This window comes from Petaurus breviceps, unplaced genomic scaffold, assembly GCF_028583685.1.
Source record: "Petaurus breviceps papuanus isolate PSGF00001 unplaced genomic scaffold, PetGlider_PUasm1.0 90897, whole genome shotgun sequence".
NCBI classification, from domain to species: Eukaryota; Metazoa; Chordata; class Mammalia; order Diprotodontia; family Petauridae; genus Petaurus; species Petaurus breviceps.
This window is the reverse complement of record NW_027187374.1, coordinates 41,812-59,739: the sequence shown is the minus strand read 5'-3', so window position 1 is coordinate 59,739 and position 17,928 is coordinate 41,812. Positions and strand designations below refer to the sequence as shown.

The 17,928-nt window shown below is 35.6% G+C and overlaps 1 protein-coding gene across 1 annotated transcript in view; it reads right to left on the bottom strand.

The window, feature by feature from the left end:
* The window catches only part of LOC138151376 (glucose-6-phosphate exchanger SLC37A1-like), a 71,483-nt gene that overhangs the window by 19,794 nt on the left and 33,761 nt on the right, over window positions 1–17,928 (bottom strand). Inside the window, exons 5-8 of the mRNA XM_069074827.1 lie at window positions 17,051–17,141; window positions 16,477–16,539; window positions 8,709–8,794; window positions 391–439 (exon numbers count right to left, since the gene is read on the bottom strand). Of these exons, the coding sequence (XP_068930928.1) occupies window positions 391–439; window positions 8,709–8,794; window positions 16,477–16,539; window positions 17,051–17,141 (289 nt within the window). The remainder of the gene's footprint in view (window positions 1–390; window positions 440–8,708; window positions 8,795–16,476; window positions 16,540–17,050; window positions 17,142–17,928) is intronic.

The following is a 17,928-nucleotide window of genomic DNA, read 5'->3' as shown; positions in this document are numbered from 1 at the left end:
AAAGTAGTGTTCATACTTCTCTAAGCTTACCTTTTTGACTCTGAAAATAGTCAGTTTCCCCTTTAAATAGAAAAGTATCTCTACTCCACATTTTCCCTTGGCCACCTGATACTCAGGATTTTTAACTGTTTTGAACTATGTTCTATGCACTCTACTACCAAAATCTATTCTATTACTACAGATGTCCAATTCTCACAGGATGACTGAATCTGGGACATGAATTTGTGTTATCTACCTCAACAACTAGATTGTTTTAAGATCATCCTCTGCCTGATTGTTTCCTTCTTTTTAATTGCTGGATTTTATATTTTGAAAGTCGTACCCTCCCATGTGAACAATAGTCCAAACTTAAGAATAAAGCTTAGGGAAAAAAATGCATAAGGTTCTCACCTATTGTGGCTTCTAGGCCCATTTTACTGACCATAGAGAACATATAGAGCTGCCAAAGTTAAAAAAAAGTCAGTTATTTTTATGACAAAGGAATGGAATTCATAATTAGAACTGTGAGAAGAGATTGTATTTAATCAGGTTACCATTTTTAAAGTGTACAAAACGAAACCTTATTATGACACAATTAATCATTATGTAGATTTGGATATATTAATTTTCCATTCAAAAGATTTAAGTTCAATAGTGGCTCTACCACTTATTTGTGTGACTTTGAGAAAGTATTTTCAAATGGGGATAATGTTGTTTATATCTGTGACTGTACAGGAATTTGGCTTAAAATATAGAAACGATAGACTCTTGACCAATATACCTCATAAAAACCAATAAAAATATATTTGCCTGAGGACTTGAGGATACAAAACCTAAGAAAAAAATAAGCAATGTAATCCATGGCTTTGGATATCTACATACAAGCAGAAAATTGACAAAGTCTTTACATAAAGAAATGACATTTTTTTTTTTTGCTTTTTGGAGGGCAATTGGGGTTAAGTAACTTGCCTAAGGTTACAAGGCTAGTTTTTTTGTGTGGGTGTTAAGTGTCTGAGGTTGCAACCAAACTCGGGTCCTCCTGACTCAGGGGCCGGTGCTTTACTTACTGCGCCACCTAGTCGCCCCAAGAAATGACTTTTAAGAAATAGAGCTATCCAAAAATGAAATGGGCTGCCTTGGGAAGTAGTATGTCTCCTTGCTCATTGGACACCATAATTAAAATGCTAGATGATGTAGAAGAGTTCTGGTTCAGGTTCAGGTTGGATTGAGATTCTGTGATTCTGAAATGAACAAAGTATTTTTCACAAATTCACAAAAAATAGAGATCACAGTGTGAGGAGGAAAATTCTATCTCACAGATTTCACTGAGACTTGATAGGATGTGACTCTGGGCTGTAGTATCATTCTGGAGAGGCCTACATTATTCAAAAAAGAACAGAAGAAATAAAAGGGACAATGGAATAACATTACAGAAAATATACTCATGTAAGGAAATCCAAGAACCTGAGATGACAATCATGATGGAGAACACTAAGGTAAGAATCAAAGTGGAGTCAGGAGGATCTGAGTTCAAATCTGACCTCAGACACTTAACACTTACTAGCCATGTGACCTTGGGCAAGTCACTTAACCCCAATTGCCCTGCTCTCCCCCCCTTTAAAAAGCAAAAAAAAAAAAAGAATCAAAGGAGACAGAAACAGAAATTATATTGTTGGAATATACTGTAGACCACCTAGACAGGAGGAATTAGATAAGGTAACCTAGAAATAGGTCCTAATTCTGTCATAAAAACATTGTTTATAAGGAAGGGGAATCAGCTATCTGGATATTTGCTAGGGTTCTCTCTCTGAAAAAAAGCAAAGCAGTTGTTTTGCCTTTTATTTATCAATGTATATAACACTTTAAGATTTGCAAAACACTTTACATATTATCTCACAATAATCTTGATCCAATAACCTGTTGATCCTCACAATAACCTTGTAAGGTAGGTGTTATTATTATCTCCAAGATATCAGTGACTTTCCTAGCTAGTAAGGGTCTGATGTCAGATTCAGTCTCCTGGACACCAAGTCTAGCCTTCTAACCACCGTGCCACCTAGTTACAAAAACAGAGGAAGCAACAAGGTGAACAACTATTTTAATATAAGCTCCTGTTTCAGAATGGAAACTTTACTTTTTAAGTAAAAATGTTCTAAACTGTGACTGTGTCTGACAAGGTATGTAACATTCTACCCTAGAGTGGACCTTACTCTAAACAACTAGGGAGAACTGGATCCTAAAGAGCTTGAAATGAAGCAAGCACTCCTTCTTTGAATTGGTGATAAAAGAGGTGAAAACTAGGCCTTGTCTGAGGAAAACCTCACATTTTGGGAGGACAGATTTAAAAGGGTTCAGAGAAAGATTAGGTAGAATCTAGTAGCCTACAATTATACTACAGAGTTTAGCAAAAGGGATGAGGAAATATTAAGAATGAAATTCTGGAGACATAAACAGAAATTATTTCAATGAAGAGGAAAAAAAGACAACTGAAGTCATAAATGTGCTTGCATAGAGAACATTGAAAGGTTTCCAACCAAAGATATTTAAGACATGTAGAAAAGATACAAAAAAGAACAGAGAGTAGAAAATAAATACAAAACGACATAATACTTTAAGAGTACTATCAGAAAGAGTTGAATCTGCTGATGAATGCCAAGGATACAAAAAAGCATCATTTAAAAGGGGTGGGGAACCTGTGACCTTGAGACCACATGTGGCCCTCTTAAGGGTTGCACTTGAGGACCTAGAGAGCCACATGTGATCTCAAGGTCACAGGTTCCCCACCTTTGACTCAAGCTATGTTGGGGAAAAAAATAAAACGAAGAAGAAATAAGGAGGATGAGATGATCATTATGGGTAACAGTAAGAAGTCAGAAAACTTCTTAACCTTTGTTTTCCTTCCATTATTTTTTCTTTCCAAGGAGAAAGATGATAGGATAAGAGAAAGATATTAAAAAAATAACTGAAAAAGTAAAACCAAAGATACACAAAGAGATAATGACAGCTAATCATCCTCAATGATTTCAAACACCAGCCCAGATGTGCCACATCCTAGGTTACTAACATAGGTGGTAAATATGGTTGCTAAGCTACTGTTATGATCTCTATAAAATCCTAGAGAATGCAAGAGGTACTACAGATTGGAGCTGGGCAAAGGCTAGCTTTTAATGAAAGGGAAAACTGTGAAATATATTTATTTAAAGGATTCTCTATTAATGTCCCATTTTGATTATTTATTGTTGTATTGAGAATGTCCCTAGATTCTTGAAGGCTATGCTCTCACAACACAAGTGCTGAGAGCTATCATTAAGTCAGAAAGGCTTTAAAAATGGCACCAGTGATATACTATATGCATCTTGTATGTCTAGCTAAGTTTCAATGGCTCATCATTTGCTTGCTACAGGATGATGAATCTTTCAGTCATAGCCACTGTCAAAAATCATCTACTGAATGATTTCCTTCTACATGGGAGGGACTGTTGTATGTAGTGGTGGAAGAAATTCTCTACTCCCCCTCCCCCATCATAGAATCCTGAGGTATTAAAGAATTATTTTAAAGCCTGCACATTTGCAAATATAGTATAATGATCACTCATTTCTAGCACAGTTTCAAAGAACAGGTCATGCATGCCACACAATGAATTTCTTCCTTTAAAAAATAAGATAGCCTCATATTTTCTGTACCTTTCAGTCAATCTAGGTGATTATAAAAATGTTGTTTCCTTTCAAATATTTTATATGAACCATGCCTGTTGACTTGCTCTAAATAAATGTGTTCATTATTGTCATTAAGATTTTCTAGGGAAAGGAAAGTATTTGATGAATAGGAAATATAAGAATGGAATGTGTAATTCTAATTAGGATTCTTTAGTATATCAAATCCATTAAATATGATTTGTGTTGATTAAATATGGATGCACATGTATATGTATATGATTTATGAGTATATCTATTAAATATCAATGGTGGTTAAATATACCCATTTGTACATTCTCAGTATGGTTCCAGTACTCTGGGGCAATTTAAAAAAGGTTACCTGAAATAAGGAATTCAAATTTTTTGTTTTGTTATTCTCTTTGAAGAATCCAAATTTTTTTTGGGAGGGGGGACTATCTCTCTATTCTCTATTTCCTACATCAGCTTTTTAAAAAATAGTATATACTGCATGTGTTACGAATTTGTTGTTTTTTTTACCTTTTGTTAAGATTTCTTGTTGTATTATTGAATGTTTAGTTCCATTTCTTTCATTATTTTCTTCAAGATGTCCATTGCTTTGTTGATAATTTTCAGTTACTTTAATTTCAGTTAAGCTACTTATTCTATTTTTTATTTTTCCCTTCAGTTTTATATTGGCTCTTTTAATTAACCCTAGAATTCTTACAGCTATTCTATTCTCTTTTCTAACATTTTGGAATTATTATTGAGTTACTGTCTACTTCAGACAAAACTAATTCTGCAGATCTTAAAAGTATTATTATTATTATGAAATACTGTCCAATTTTACCTTCTCCCCTGTACTCTTGTTATTAAAAATATTCCTAAAACAAAGCCTCTTTTTTTAATAGGAATAAATGTGTAACACATGTTCACCTTCACATTCCTTATTTCATCTCACAGAAATAGTTAACACTTATAAAAGTCTTGTCTCTAGTTCTGGGTTCAATAATTTAAGAATAATATGAAGAAGCTGAAGGAACCAAAGTAGAACAATAAGCATGAATTGAAGGATAGAAAGAAAGACCTGGAGAAGGAGGTAAGAACAGTAATTACTATGCTTGTAGAAAGGACAGTTAATGAGTGGCCTTAATAAAAATGTCTATACTTATCATGTAAAATATTTAGCATGGCTATTTCCCATTTATACCAAGGAGAAAAAAAACGGCACCAATTGCAGGTACAGCAGAAAGGAAACAAGAAGAAAAGAGATTGTCAGAAAAAAGTAACGGAAACTAGTTTAGTAGTGGAAGTTCAGAAACTGTTTTTCCTTACACAGTTTTAAAAGCAGAGTACCTCTATTTGGACCAATCTTCAGGTAGAATCTAATTTGAGAGAGGAAATGATCTAATAACCTGTCCAAATGTTCCAACAGGATTATTATAAAGATTTAGACAGCTTTTCCTTATCATTATGTTTTTAGCTGTTTTATTCCTTTTTAAAATTCTTCCTTCCAAAACAGTCACATCTACTGAAATTGCACTTTTTCTGCTGTAGCTTAAGGTGGGAGTTAGTTAGCAGTAGGTTTAATAGCCTGAGTCAGTGCTCTCCCTTTTCCCCAACAGAGACATTTCATACTTTACAGATAATTCAGTTAATTGTATCAAGTTTTATATTGCTCTAGCATTGAAAGTAGAGGGGAATCAAGTCTAGTGTCCTTCAGTGCAAAGTCAAGTTTTAAGTTTCTTGAATGCCATGGCAGCAAAATGCGAATTTTGGCAAGCTGAAAAGGTTCTGTGTACCATTCTAACTTCAGGTCATAACTATGTTTGACAGATTCTCTCATGTTGTCAGACAAGACAGAGATGTAGGCTAAAACAGAGGTGTTAAACTCCCCTTGCCAAGAGCCAATGAGGCATGAATCAGATTAAAATGTAATTGGGGGATGTCTAACAAAATAAATAAAAAATACAATACAACATAGATAGTTAATTTGTGATTTTCTAAGTCAATATACAGTCCACATCTATCTTTTTCTATTTAAATTTGAACCTAGAGGGGTTAGAGGATAAAATAGGTCGATTCTGAACTAGCTCAAGGACTGGACACAAAGATTAGTCATTAATGTTAACTTGGGTAATATATCTAGTGGAATGTCCTAGGAATCCAAGGCCTTGTACCCTTAATTTTTATCATACACATGTAAAATGGCATGCTCATTAACTCTGCAAATTGCACCAAGTTTTGAGGGCTATTTAATGTACATGTTACAGAGTTCAATTCCCACAAGATTTTAATAGTTCAGAAAGATACTCTTTATCTAATGAGATAGCATTGAATAGGGATAAGTGTAAATTTTTACATTGGGGTCAAAAAAATAAATTCCACAAGTGTGGAAGGTACGACTTGTTGCCAGACAACAGTTCCTGTGAAAATGATCTGGGGACAAAGAGCTGGAAATTAAGAAGGTGCCCATCAGTTGGAAGAATGAATGAATACATTAAGGTATATAAGTGGAATGGAATTATGGCACCATAAAGAATGACAAAAGGAATGGCTGCACAGAGATCTGAGAGCATTTGAGAGAAATGATGCAGAGTCAAAGAAGAAAAATGGGGAAACAGTGCATGTAATGATTTCAACAATACAAAAGAAAACAACTATGAAATTTCGACTGATGAGAAACAATGCTTCTTATTTTTTGGCAGATGAAATGAAAGGTGGTATAAATTCTCGGGTGTTTTTATTACATGCATGTCTGTACATGTCATATTTTAGTTGACAATACTTAATACAAGGGAAGGATTTTCTTTTTCTTTGGAAGGCAGAGAATTGTAGGGGAATGAAGGGAATAAGGATAATGATAAAAAAAGAAAAGCACATCAATTAAAATTAAACATTAAAAACATACATTGAAGAAAGGGGAGAGAATTTTAGATGAGGACTTAGATGAGCAGAGAAGTATTGGAACTTTTGTGCTAAATTTAAATAATACATACACATATAGAATTTAAAAGCCAAACTATATAATAGAAATTCATGGTGCCATATATAAATTTCTGTTTTGTTCTTTTTCTAAGGAAATTTTAATTTAGTGATGTTTGTAAAATTCACCATAATAAAATGTTTTAAAAATTAAAAATAAATCAAGAGAATAAGACAAAAAAGAAAATAGATGGCTTTAGTGGATTAGAATATGTGGGATAGGACAGCTGAAAAAGTTAATGCTATCCAAAGTTGTATTAAGAGAGACATAACATCTAGAGTGGAGAAGAACAGTTCTATACTCCACCCTGCTCAGGCCTGACCTTGAATATTATGTTCAGCTTTGGACAACATGTTTTAGGAAGATCACAGAGAAATTGGAGTATGTGCAGAAATGCATGACTAAGATGGTGATAGGAATGGAAAACATTCCATGAGAGGATTGATTAATGAACTGGGAATGCTCAGCATGGCCAAGAGAATCAGAATGGGCATGACAGATGTATTCAAGTATACAAAAGGCTGTCATATGGAGGAGACACTATGCATTGCTTGGTCTCAGAGGATAGAATTAGGAGAAAAGGATGAAAGTTTCTGAGCAGACTTGGATGATGTGATAAAAAAAACACACATAGTCTTAATAATTAGAACTATCTGAAAACATAATGGGCTGCTGTCTTCAGTGGATGTTTAAGGCAGAAAGGAGAAGACCACATCTTAGGAATATTCTAGATGAGATTCTTAGTAGGTTTTTGTAACCATAAATGACTTTGAAGCTCCCTTTTGATTCTTTGATTTTTTTTTTAGTATAAGATAGACTATATATCTATAGTTTATCAACCAGCCCTATCAAAGTCTGGCGAGACTCAGTTCACCACCAAAAAGTTAGCCACCAAGTGATGACTGTTTTTTGGCCTCATCAATTGTGAAATCAATAAGGTGAGGAAGGGCTTTGATTTGCATTAGTGGAGGGAATGCTTACATGAATAAACTTATGGGTATTTCAAAATACTGAAGTATATTCATAAGCTTAAGGGGCAGGGGAGTTGAGGAGACATGGAGGTCAGACATGGACAGAAACAGGAGAGGCCAGGTGACATGGGGGAGTCTGGGGACAGACACACAGTACCCAAGCATGGACTGATAAAAGACAGACATGTGGGAGCTGGACACATGAGCAGAAGGGTGGAGGTGAGAGAGGCATCCTCAGTGTGGTGCCCTGGTGGCCAGTCTCTCCATGTCTTTTTTTCTTTCACTTGGAGGAGTTTATTTAGGTTTTTTTAAAAAAGTTTTTATTTTTGTGGGGATATGAGAGGCTGCAGAGCTGATGGGCAGAAGGGGGGAGAGAGAGAGAGAAAGAGAGAGAGAGAGAGAGAGAGAGAGAGAGAGAGAGAGAGAGAGAGAAAGCACACAGGTACATACAGTATTATAAATTAAAGATAACATAGCTTTGGTGTTTTTTTTTGGAATGTAGATTTCTTTCAGAATACTTTATGTAAAGTTGAATATGTGTAATGAAAATGTATGTAAAGTGAGAATAGTCTGTATTTGGAAATAACCTGTCAGACTTTTTTTCACTATGCTAAACATTAACAGTTTTCACTCACATTCTGGATAGATGCTTTTAAGTGAAAACCTAAGGAAAAACAACTGAAAGGAAAGTTCAGAGGCCTTAGGACCTCTATCTTGCTGCAATACCACATTTTTGCCATCCAACATACATGGCAGCTAATATTCTTTCATAAGCCATCTGAGGAATTCCAACTTTTAGATCTTGTGAGTCTATGAGATTCTACTACTCTGACTAGAAGCCCATTCCAGTGTAATCTGTCCCTTTCTTTAGTTTATGTCAATGTCAATTTCCATTTGTAATGGGAATGAACTTTGGAAAAAAAAAATCCTAGCTGGTAACTTAATAAATTAGTCAAGCATCATCTTACCCTCTTTGCCTTTAAGGTAGAATCCAGTATACCAATTTGGAAGTCTACAGTCAGTTATGTTGAAATACTGAAACTGTAAAGAAAAGATGATGGTGCCTTAACTACCAGTGTAGCACTAGAGCAGAAGCAAAGTAGGATTTCAAATTCTTACCACTGGAGCTGCTAGCAGCAGCATTAATCCACAAGTAGAAGCTCGCTTTCCCAGTCTATCGGAGATCACACCTGCCAAGATTCCACCTGAAAAAAAAGAGTAAAAGGTAAGTTTGGCACACGGGTAAGAATGTATGCTCCATTGTGTGGCACAGTAGACAGAACACAGGGCTTTGATTCAGGAATGCCTGAGTTCAAATCTAGCCTTAGACACTTACTAGATGTGTGATTCTAGGTAAGTCACTTAACTCTTCTTTGCATCAGTTTCCTTATATTTAAAGTGAGTGTTTTAATACTGCCTGCTTCTCAGGATTGTTTTAGGGACCAAATGAGGTGATAATTGTAAAGTGCTTAACACAGTGCCTGACACATATTAAGTGCTATAATAAATGTCAACTGTTATTATTACTAACTATCATTGCAAGATTAAACAGGGTCTGAGGTGTGACCATACTTATGTGTAGGTCACCCAACCTCAGCCTCCCACTTAAGTCATTCTCTTATTTACTTTTAACTTTCTGAGATTTTAAATTATTAATGGGAATGTCATGCTAATTTATTTCTTATTAATATATTTTCAATCTTGTTCTCATTGATTACTTAATTAGCTCATGTCCCCCATTCCAGCTCATTAAATGATCACAACATAGTTAGGAAAAAAATTCCCATTAGTAATACTCTTATTTCTCCATGGCTAAAATTTAAACTTGTAAAATTGCAAATTTTAAACTTCTAAAATCTATTAATAAATAGAATCAGTAAGAAAGCAGGTATATATAATCATTCACATTATTTTGGCTTATTCCAGTGTCATAGACTGAATCATTTCAATCCCTCAACATAACAGTATATGATTCCTCTTCATTTGTCTGGAAAAATGATCTCAAGTTTATTCATGATATTAAAATACAAGTCTAAAAAGAATATTTGTCCTCAAGATAAAGATCAAATTCAGTCCTTAGAAAGTATTCCAGATTAGTCTTAACCAGATTAGTTTAACCCAGGTTTCAAGTCATTTACATAAGGTTCCTCGCTGATAAAGAGAATGAACCAATGCAGTGTACCTACATGAGAGACAGAGTTGCCATGAGAGCTTTAGAGAGGGAGAGACATTCTTCTGGATTCCTGCTTCAAGAGAGGACACACATGGTTCCAGACCCTTTTCAGAGAGAGACCCATGGAGACAAAGAACCTATAGGGGAAAATAGCTTCTCAACATTTCCCTAATTTTTAGCTTTCTTCCCTAGAGACTTTTGGGGAATTTCATCTTGGATAAAATAGGGTCCTCTCTCTCACTTCATTAAGCTATGGTATCTCACCCCCAGAAGGAGAACTCATTCACTTCTTGTATTGTCTAGTCTATTCTAATTTCTCTATATTTTATGTTATCAATTTTTATCTGCTTGGATAAATGGGTGTAGTCACTAGCCACTATTTGTGGTGGTCTTTTGCATAACTAGCGTATGGTGGGAAGGAATCAAATCTGTAGATATAAGGTTGGGGTTCCCCTTCCCCACATCAACCAGTAAAGTAGTTTGGACCTAAACAAAAATTTCCCTTGACTAGCAATATATATATAATATTTACAGATAAATGGGATTTTAGCCTATTTGGTGGTGCAGTGGATAGAACATTGGTTCTGGAGTCAGGAAACCTTAAGTCAGAAAACCTTAAGTTCAAACCTGGCCTTAGATGCTTACTAGCTACAAGACACTGGGCAAGTCACTTAACCTTTGTCTCAGGTTCCACACCTATAAAATGAGGATAATAATAGCACCTATATTTCATGTTTCTTGCAAGGATAAAATGAAATAGTATGTGTAAGAGCACTTAGCAGCACAATGCCTAGCACATTGTAGGTACTATATAAATGCTTATTTCCTTTTCACTTGCCTTTTAGTACCTTTCTCTCTTAGGGAAGAACAGAGCAGGAAGGCTATAGCCCTTCTTCCTGCACCTTGTAGGCAGGAATAGTCTCTCCAGAGATATCTCTCTATGTCTCCCCATGAACTGTAATATTGAAAACTCTTGTGGATATACCCCTAATTTATTTGGGCAATACACATGGCCCCTATACTTCTGACATTGCTGGAAACAGTCTTTCCAAAGTACATTGTTCTTTGCCAGTACAAGTATATTGCCAGTCCTTCGAAAGTCTTTATGTAATTCTTGTTAGGTTATAAGGTTTCTTGATAACATAGCACTTGTGAGGTTTTCCATTAAACCCTTCCTGTCTGAGTTCTTCACTGATTCCTCATAGATCTTCATGGATTTCTCCCTCCCCTCCTAATATTTAATCTCTCCGTCTAATGGTTTCTAAAATATATCTTTTTGCTTATGAACATGCTCATGGTTTCTCCACCTTGAAAAGACTTCATCTGTTTCTACCATCTATGCTAGTTATTGTCTTATATCTGTCCTTTATTTTTCAGCTAAAGTTAAAAAAGTTGTCTACCCTTGCTGCCTCCACTTCCCCTCCTCTCACTCTTTCTCAGACTGCAATCTGGTTTCATCATTCAGCTGAAACTTTTCTTTACAAAGTTACCAATGATGTCTTTTAATTGTCAGATCAAATGACCTTTTCTCTATCCTCATCCTTTTTGACCTCTTTGTAGCATTTGACACTACTTACCATCTTTTACTCCTGGATATTTTGTCCTTAATGTCTTTTCGTGATATCACTCTTTCTTTCCTCTCCTACCTATCTCACTGTGTCTTCTCAGCCTTCACTGGATTTTCATTTATATCATTCCCACCAACAGTGAAAAACCCCCAAGACTGCCCTGGGTTCTCTATCTCTTTTTCTCTATAATTTCTCACTTGGTGATCTCATCAATTCCCATGGTTCAACTCTCATTTCAATTCAGATCTGATCCATATATCCATACTTCTACCCTTAAGTCTTTCTCTTAAGCAACAATCCCAAAATACAAATTGTCTTTTGGACATTTTGAACTGGATGTCCTTGCTAATGCATATTTAACATGTCTAAAATAATACCTATCTTTTCCTCATAACACACCCCCTTTGAAATTTCCAAGTCATTGTCATGAGTACAGCCATATTTCTCTTCATGTTCACAATCTGAGTGTCATTCTTAACTCCTTACTCTCACTGACCCCACATATCTACTGAATTGACTTGCAATATGTCTCCTACTCAACCTCTTCCCTCTATTCAGGTAGTCTTCACTATAGTTTAGACCCTCATAATTTCTCATGTGACTGATTAGAAGAGTGTCCTAATGGGTCTCCCTCAAACCTTTCCCCACTCCAGTCTCTGAACCACATAGCTACTAAAGTGATTTTTCCTAAAGCAATAAACTCCTTTGTCTTCCTATATTACCTCTAGAATGAAATATAAATTTCTATCTAGTATTTAAAGTTTTTTGCAACCTAGAAGCCCTTTAAGACATTAGTCCCCTCCATAAACTCTATGCTCCAGCAATATAGTTGTGGTCTACTTGTTTCTTCAACATAGTACTCTATGTCCAATCCAATTGCCTTTGCACAAACTGGTTATATGCCCCCCCTGCCTTCTACCTCTTAGAATCCTTAATTTCCTTTGAAAATCAGTGGCCTGTTCTGTAGGAGGCTTAATCCTACCAGCTGTTAGTACCTTGCCCTCTAAATTTACCTGGAAAGTACTTTGTATGTGTTTTGCATATATGTATATTCATATCCATATATACCTATTAGGAATTGGGACTGGATTTGTGATTTCATTGATATAAGAAACTCCCAGGTGAAGGAATTCCTTTTATCATTTCAGGCTGCCATATTCCCTGAAATTTCTAATCTTAATAAGTTGTATAGAGTCCTTAGACATTAAGTGATTTCCCCAGGGTCACAGCCAGTATATGTCAGCTCACAAAATAGATGTTGGATCCTTATGTCTGACAGCAAGATCACACCCCTGTGACCCTTGTCTGTAGTTGGGGTAAAGGGGTAAATCATAGGAGTTGAATAGATTGGAGAATAGGAAGGTTAGGGTACTCAAGGAAACATTAACGTGTATATATTGAAGTCCCCTCATATGAGGGCAGGAGTTGGGGTGGTGGTAGAGATAGACTGTCAATCATGCACCAAACTCATTGAGAAAAGAAGGTGAATGTTCTGGGCATTGGTAGTGAAAACCCATCAGGATTTGTAATGGTTGATCAATTTGGATAAAATGAAACTCAAAGGAGAAGTTGCTGAGTGATGATGGTAGAGAAAAATCGGAAAGTGGCAAAGAAGAACAAAGAACTACCCTCACCATGACCAGTGAGTTAGGAGCAACCAACACTGGAAAGGATGAACAGGATTGCAGGGTCAGCACAGTGGGCCAGCTCTAAGCCAGTGTGAAACTATTAATTAAGCATAAAAGGAAGAGGTCTAAATGAAAGGAGGTTTGTTAGTCCTGGAAGATTTGAATTCAAGTTCACTTATACTGGCTGTGACTCCTGTGTTAGCATTTACCTTCCCAATACCCTGGACAATTCTAATACAACAAGTTACTGAATAGTTATAGATCTGCCTTGGTAGCAGACATCCTCACCAATCATTCACTCACAAAAAATTGATGATGATGAAGTAGCTGAAGAACAATTCTACTGTCCAAGAAGGAGAGATAAGTAAATGATCAAAGGAATGAAACCAAAAGAGTTTATATTTTCTTGCATATATTAAGGCAGCTATATTCCCAAAGCCAGAAGACCTGAGTTCAAATTCAGCCTCTGACACTTACTAGCTGTGTGACCCTGGGCAAGTCACTTAGCCTCTGTTTGCATTGGTTTCCTTAAAATAAATATATTTATATTAGGTTTTTCCCACAGTTACTGTGAGAATAAAATGAGATAAATGTAAAGTATTTTGCAAACCTAAAAACACTAAATAAATGCTAGCTATTTTTATATGGTAGGTACTTAATCTTTGTTGAGTGAATCAATGAATAATGAGGAATCCATGTAGAGGTGATATAAGTGGGTTGATTAAGGGAAAAAAGAGGTGCTAGGAAGTCTATCACATTAAAATATGATTTTTCTTCACTCCTACATGAATATTTTCCATTATATGGTTGCAGGTGTACTCTGAAAATACTCAGGTTTAAAGGTAAGGATAAACAAGAACCTATAGGATGGCAGAAATTGAGGTGTTCTAAAGGGGAAAGTCAAGGTGCAGGGAAGCAATTCTTCTGGGGACATGATTATTATCACTGAACTGTCAGATGACATAAAGGAAATCAGCATTTTTAAAATTTAGGTAAGACACTTGTTAATACCCAAGTTATCTACAGGTTAGGGTACCTCAATCCAGAACCAAGTAGAAGAAAAAGTCTCTGAAATTATTTTCAAAAATCTTCTGGATTTTACTCCTTAAATGTTCACTTAGGATTTAATTAACTCTTATTAGGCATATACTTTTTTTTAACTGATGAATTGTTTTGACAATACAGACATATAAAAAAAAGCTGAATACCCATGCCTCTATCAAGTATATTCACAAAAAAAATTACATAAAATCATTAGGCAATCTAAAAGCATACAATCCTTAAGAAAGACAGATTCTAAGTAAATTTCCAGCCAATGACAACTTATAATCACAGAGAGCAGGCCTAGAGAACTGAAAGGTTAAGTGAATTGCCCAGTCAAATAGCCACTATATGTAAGTGGTAGAGCTTAAATCCATATTTTCCTGGCTTCTAAACCAACTCTCTCCAAGACACTATATTGCCCCTGTAATATGAGATAAAGCTGAGTTGTACCAGGTTATAGAGGGCCCATAATACCATGCAAAGAAGTGTTAACTTTGCTTGGTAGGAAATTGGAGGCCACTAAATATTTTGAGCAGAAGTAGCACAACCGTATCTATGGAATTAGAAAAATTAATCTGGCAGCAACTTGAAAATTGGATTGTTGATGCTGGATAAATTAAGTCATATGTAGTTTCTAAGAAGTGTAAGAAAAACTATTACCCAAAATAAAATAATTGTACTGGAGCAGTGATGTCAAAACTCAAGTAGAATTGAGTCCACTGAACAATACATAATGATGCCTGATGGCCATATGTTGACTTAGCTTTAAAATGTAATGCTATCTGTGTTTTTATTGTATTTTTTATTTATTTTGTTAAATCTTTCCCAATTACATTTTGATCTGGTTCAGGCCACACTCAGGAGTCTGTATGTTTCTAAGTATTTGAAATTTCTGCTTGGGAGCACTAATAGTACAATATTTTTATTCTTACCTGCAATGTCACTAAAATAAATTAGATTTGTTATCCCTCTACAAAGGGGGAAAAAAAAAACTCCATTCTATCTCCCTCCATCTATTCCCAACTGCTTTCCATTATTCTTTCCTTTTTTTACTTCCATTTTTATTCTTTCTACTAAACTTACTGGCTAGATACTCAACCACAGTTGACATTTATATCAATATGTAATAGGAATATGGCTTCTGACAACTGGAAGGCATTTTTAAAATCATCTAATCCAATCTCCTCATTTGGCAGGTGAGGAAAATGATGCAATGAACTGTCCAAGTCCACTCTACTAGTTAGTGCCAAAGAGGGGTAAGAATTTATTTCTCAGCTCCCAATTGAGTGTTATGCTATACCTAGTCAGTTTCTTCGTAACACATATGAACATAATCTAGATTAGATTTTATATTCTGAGGTAGGACTCTTAGAGTCTCTCTAGATGTATGTTGGATGGAAATTACTTTTATCTTTGGAGAAACATTAACTCATGTTTATAAATCCTCAAAACAGACTAAGCATGAATATGAAAATATCTGTTATAGTGGAACTTGTAATGAAATATTTTTAAAGTTTTCTTTTATTAAAAATTTATTTATTTATTTACTTTTAGTTTACAACATTCAGTTCCACAATCCCTTAAGTTCCAAATTTTCTCCCTCTCCCTCTCCTCCCCTTCCCTCCCCCCCATGTTGGCATGCAATCCAATATAGGTTCTAAAAATACCTTCACATTAAACATTAGTCAAGTTGTAAAGAAGGATTATAACCAATGGAATGAGCAACAAGAAGGAACGAAATAAAACAAAAATAAAGAGAGAGCAAGTAGTTTGCTTCAATCTACATCTGTAATTCTTTCTCTGGATGTGGATAGTCTTTTCCATCATAAGTCTTTTGGAGTTGTCTTAACCTTGTATTGCCGAGAGGAGCCCAGTCTAACAAAGTTAGTCATCACAGATACAATGTGCCTGTAATTGTGTGCAATGTTCTCCAGGTTCTGCTCCCCTTACTCAGCATTAGTTTATATAAGTCTGTCTGCTCCTCATTTCTTATAGCATAATAGTATTCCATTACATTCATATACCACAACTTCTTTAGCCATTCCCCAACTGATGGGCATCCCCTTGATTTCTAATTCTTTGCAGCATAAAAAGAGCTGCTATAAATATTTTTGTAATGTGGGTGCTTTTCCCATTTTTATGATCACTTTGGGATATAGACCTAGAAGTGATATTGCTGAGTCAAGGGGTATGCACATTTTTATAGCCCTTTCACATAGTAGAATGAAATATTTTTAAAGTGCAGGAAATGTTATACCCACCTTCATTTCTCAGCTTCAAGAAACCCTACAGAAAAATCATCCCCAAGAGTACCTAAGTACTTTCTGATACAATCAGATTAAGATACTAGCTTAACAGCCAGGATTTTAAGAAAAATATTCACTTTTTTATATTAAAACTAACATACAAAAAGAAGATCATAAAGTATTTGCTAGCCATCTGTCCAAATCTGGGGAAAAATCCAACAAACTTACCAATGATTCCTCCAACATCAAACAAAGTGGAGAGATCCCCAGCTTTTTTGGCATCAAAATGATCTAGTTAAGTGATAAATAGAACATTTGATTAATGTGATAAAAGTTTCTTCCAAAAATCAAGGGGTAAAGAAATAAGAAGAGAGTCTTTAAAAATACCGAGTAGCTAGAGCTATGTGTATTTTCTTGGTTTACAAGCATGACATTGAAATTAACACCATATTGTTTACCTTGATATCTTGACTTAATCAAGACTGCATCTTTACTAAAACTACCAATCTAAGTTGCAATGATTTTTAAAAAATGTATGTTGTTCATGGAGGTATAAAATCAGAGTCAATTACTACAAACCAAAGGAACAGCTCAATTATTATCCTGTTCTCAAGGACTAGTCTCATTGGATCAGAATTATTAAATATTTAGCATTACAGATTCATACTTAGAGGTTCTAGCAATGTCATCGATGCTGAGACTAGGAATCAAAAGCATCCTAATTCCAAATTGATGCTGCATTAGAATGATATATGCCTTAAGAAAGAAAGATATTTCTACTTCCAGCAAAATGGATACTTACCTACATTTGTGATATAGAGAGGCAGCCAAAACAGAAAAGTGTAGCTGACCAGCTTGGCAAATAACAAACAAAGAGAAAACTCTATGACTCCCTGAAAAACAGAGAAAACTAATGGTACATTTTTTATCTTGCATTTTCAGCAGGTTTATGCAAGTGTACTAAGTAACATTTTATTTCCCTCCTTTAACAATTTCTTCTGGGGTTTGGTTTTGAAAGTACTTGATCTAGAAATCAAAATATAACACAATCAAAACATAGCATAATCTATCCAAAGAACTAGACAAAGCAAAAGATAATATATTCTGGCATAGAGCTAGTTGCTATTTTTAAGGACCCAATTCCAATATCATTATAGAAAATTGTAGTTGGGAGTCAAGATGGCAGAGTAGAAGCAGAACCTCCATGCGGCTCTGACTTCCACCTTCCCCAATCCATGTAAAAGGGGAATCTGAACAAACTTTGGAGCTACAGAACCCACAAAAAGACACAGAGAAGCTAATCTCCCACTGAGGACAGCCTGGCAGAAATTGTGAGCCGGAGGTTTTAGCCCCAGGGAGGGTCTGACAAGCCACTGGCCAGAGGGTCTCCAGATCACCAGCAGCTGTGGCTGTTTCCAGATTTTTCAACACATAGATGTGAAAGACAAAGTGAGAGGTCAGTGCATTGTGGATTTTGGGACCAGTAGTTGGGAGTATGTCAGCTTTTGCCCCCAGAGTGAGAAGCCGCTGTGCCAACGCCACGTTGCAGCTTCAGTTACTGGCCTGCAGACTGTAGGGGGACCAAGAGACCAGTCTGAGAGGTATTCGCTCTTTCTTTAACCTACTTGGATCTAGATTGCAGTCTAGGGTGGAGGTCCTGGGGTGTGTGTCCAGCTTGAC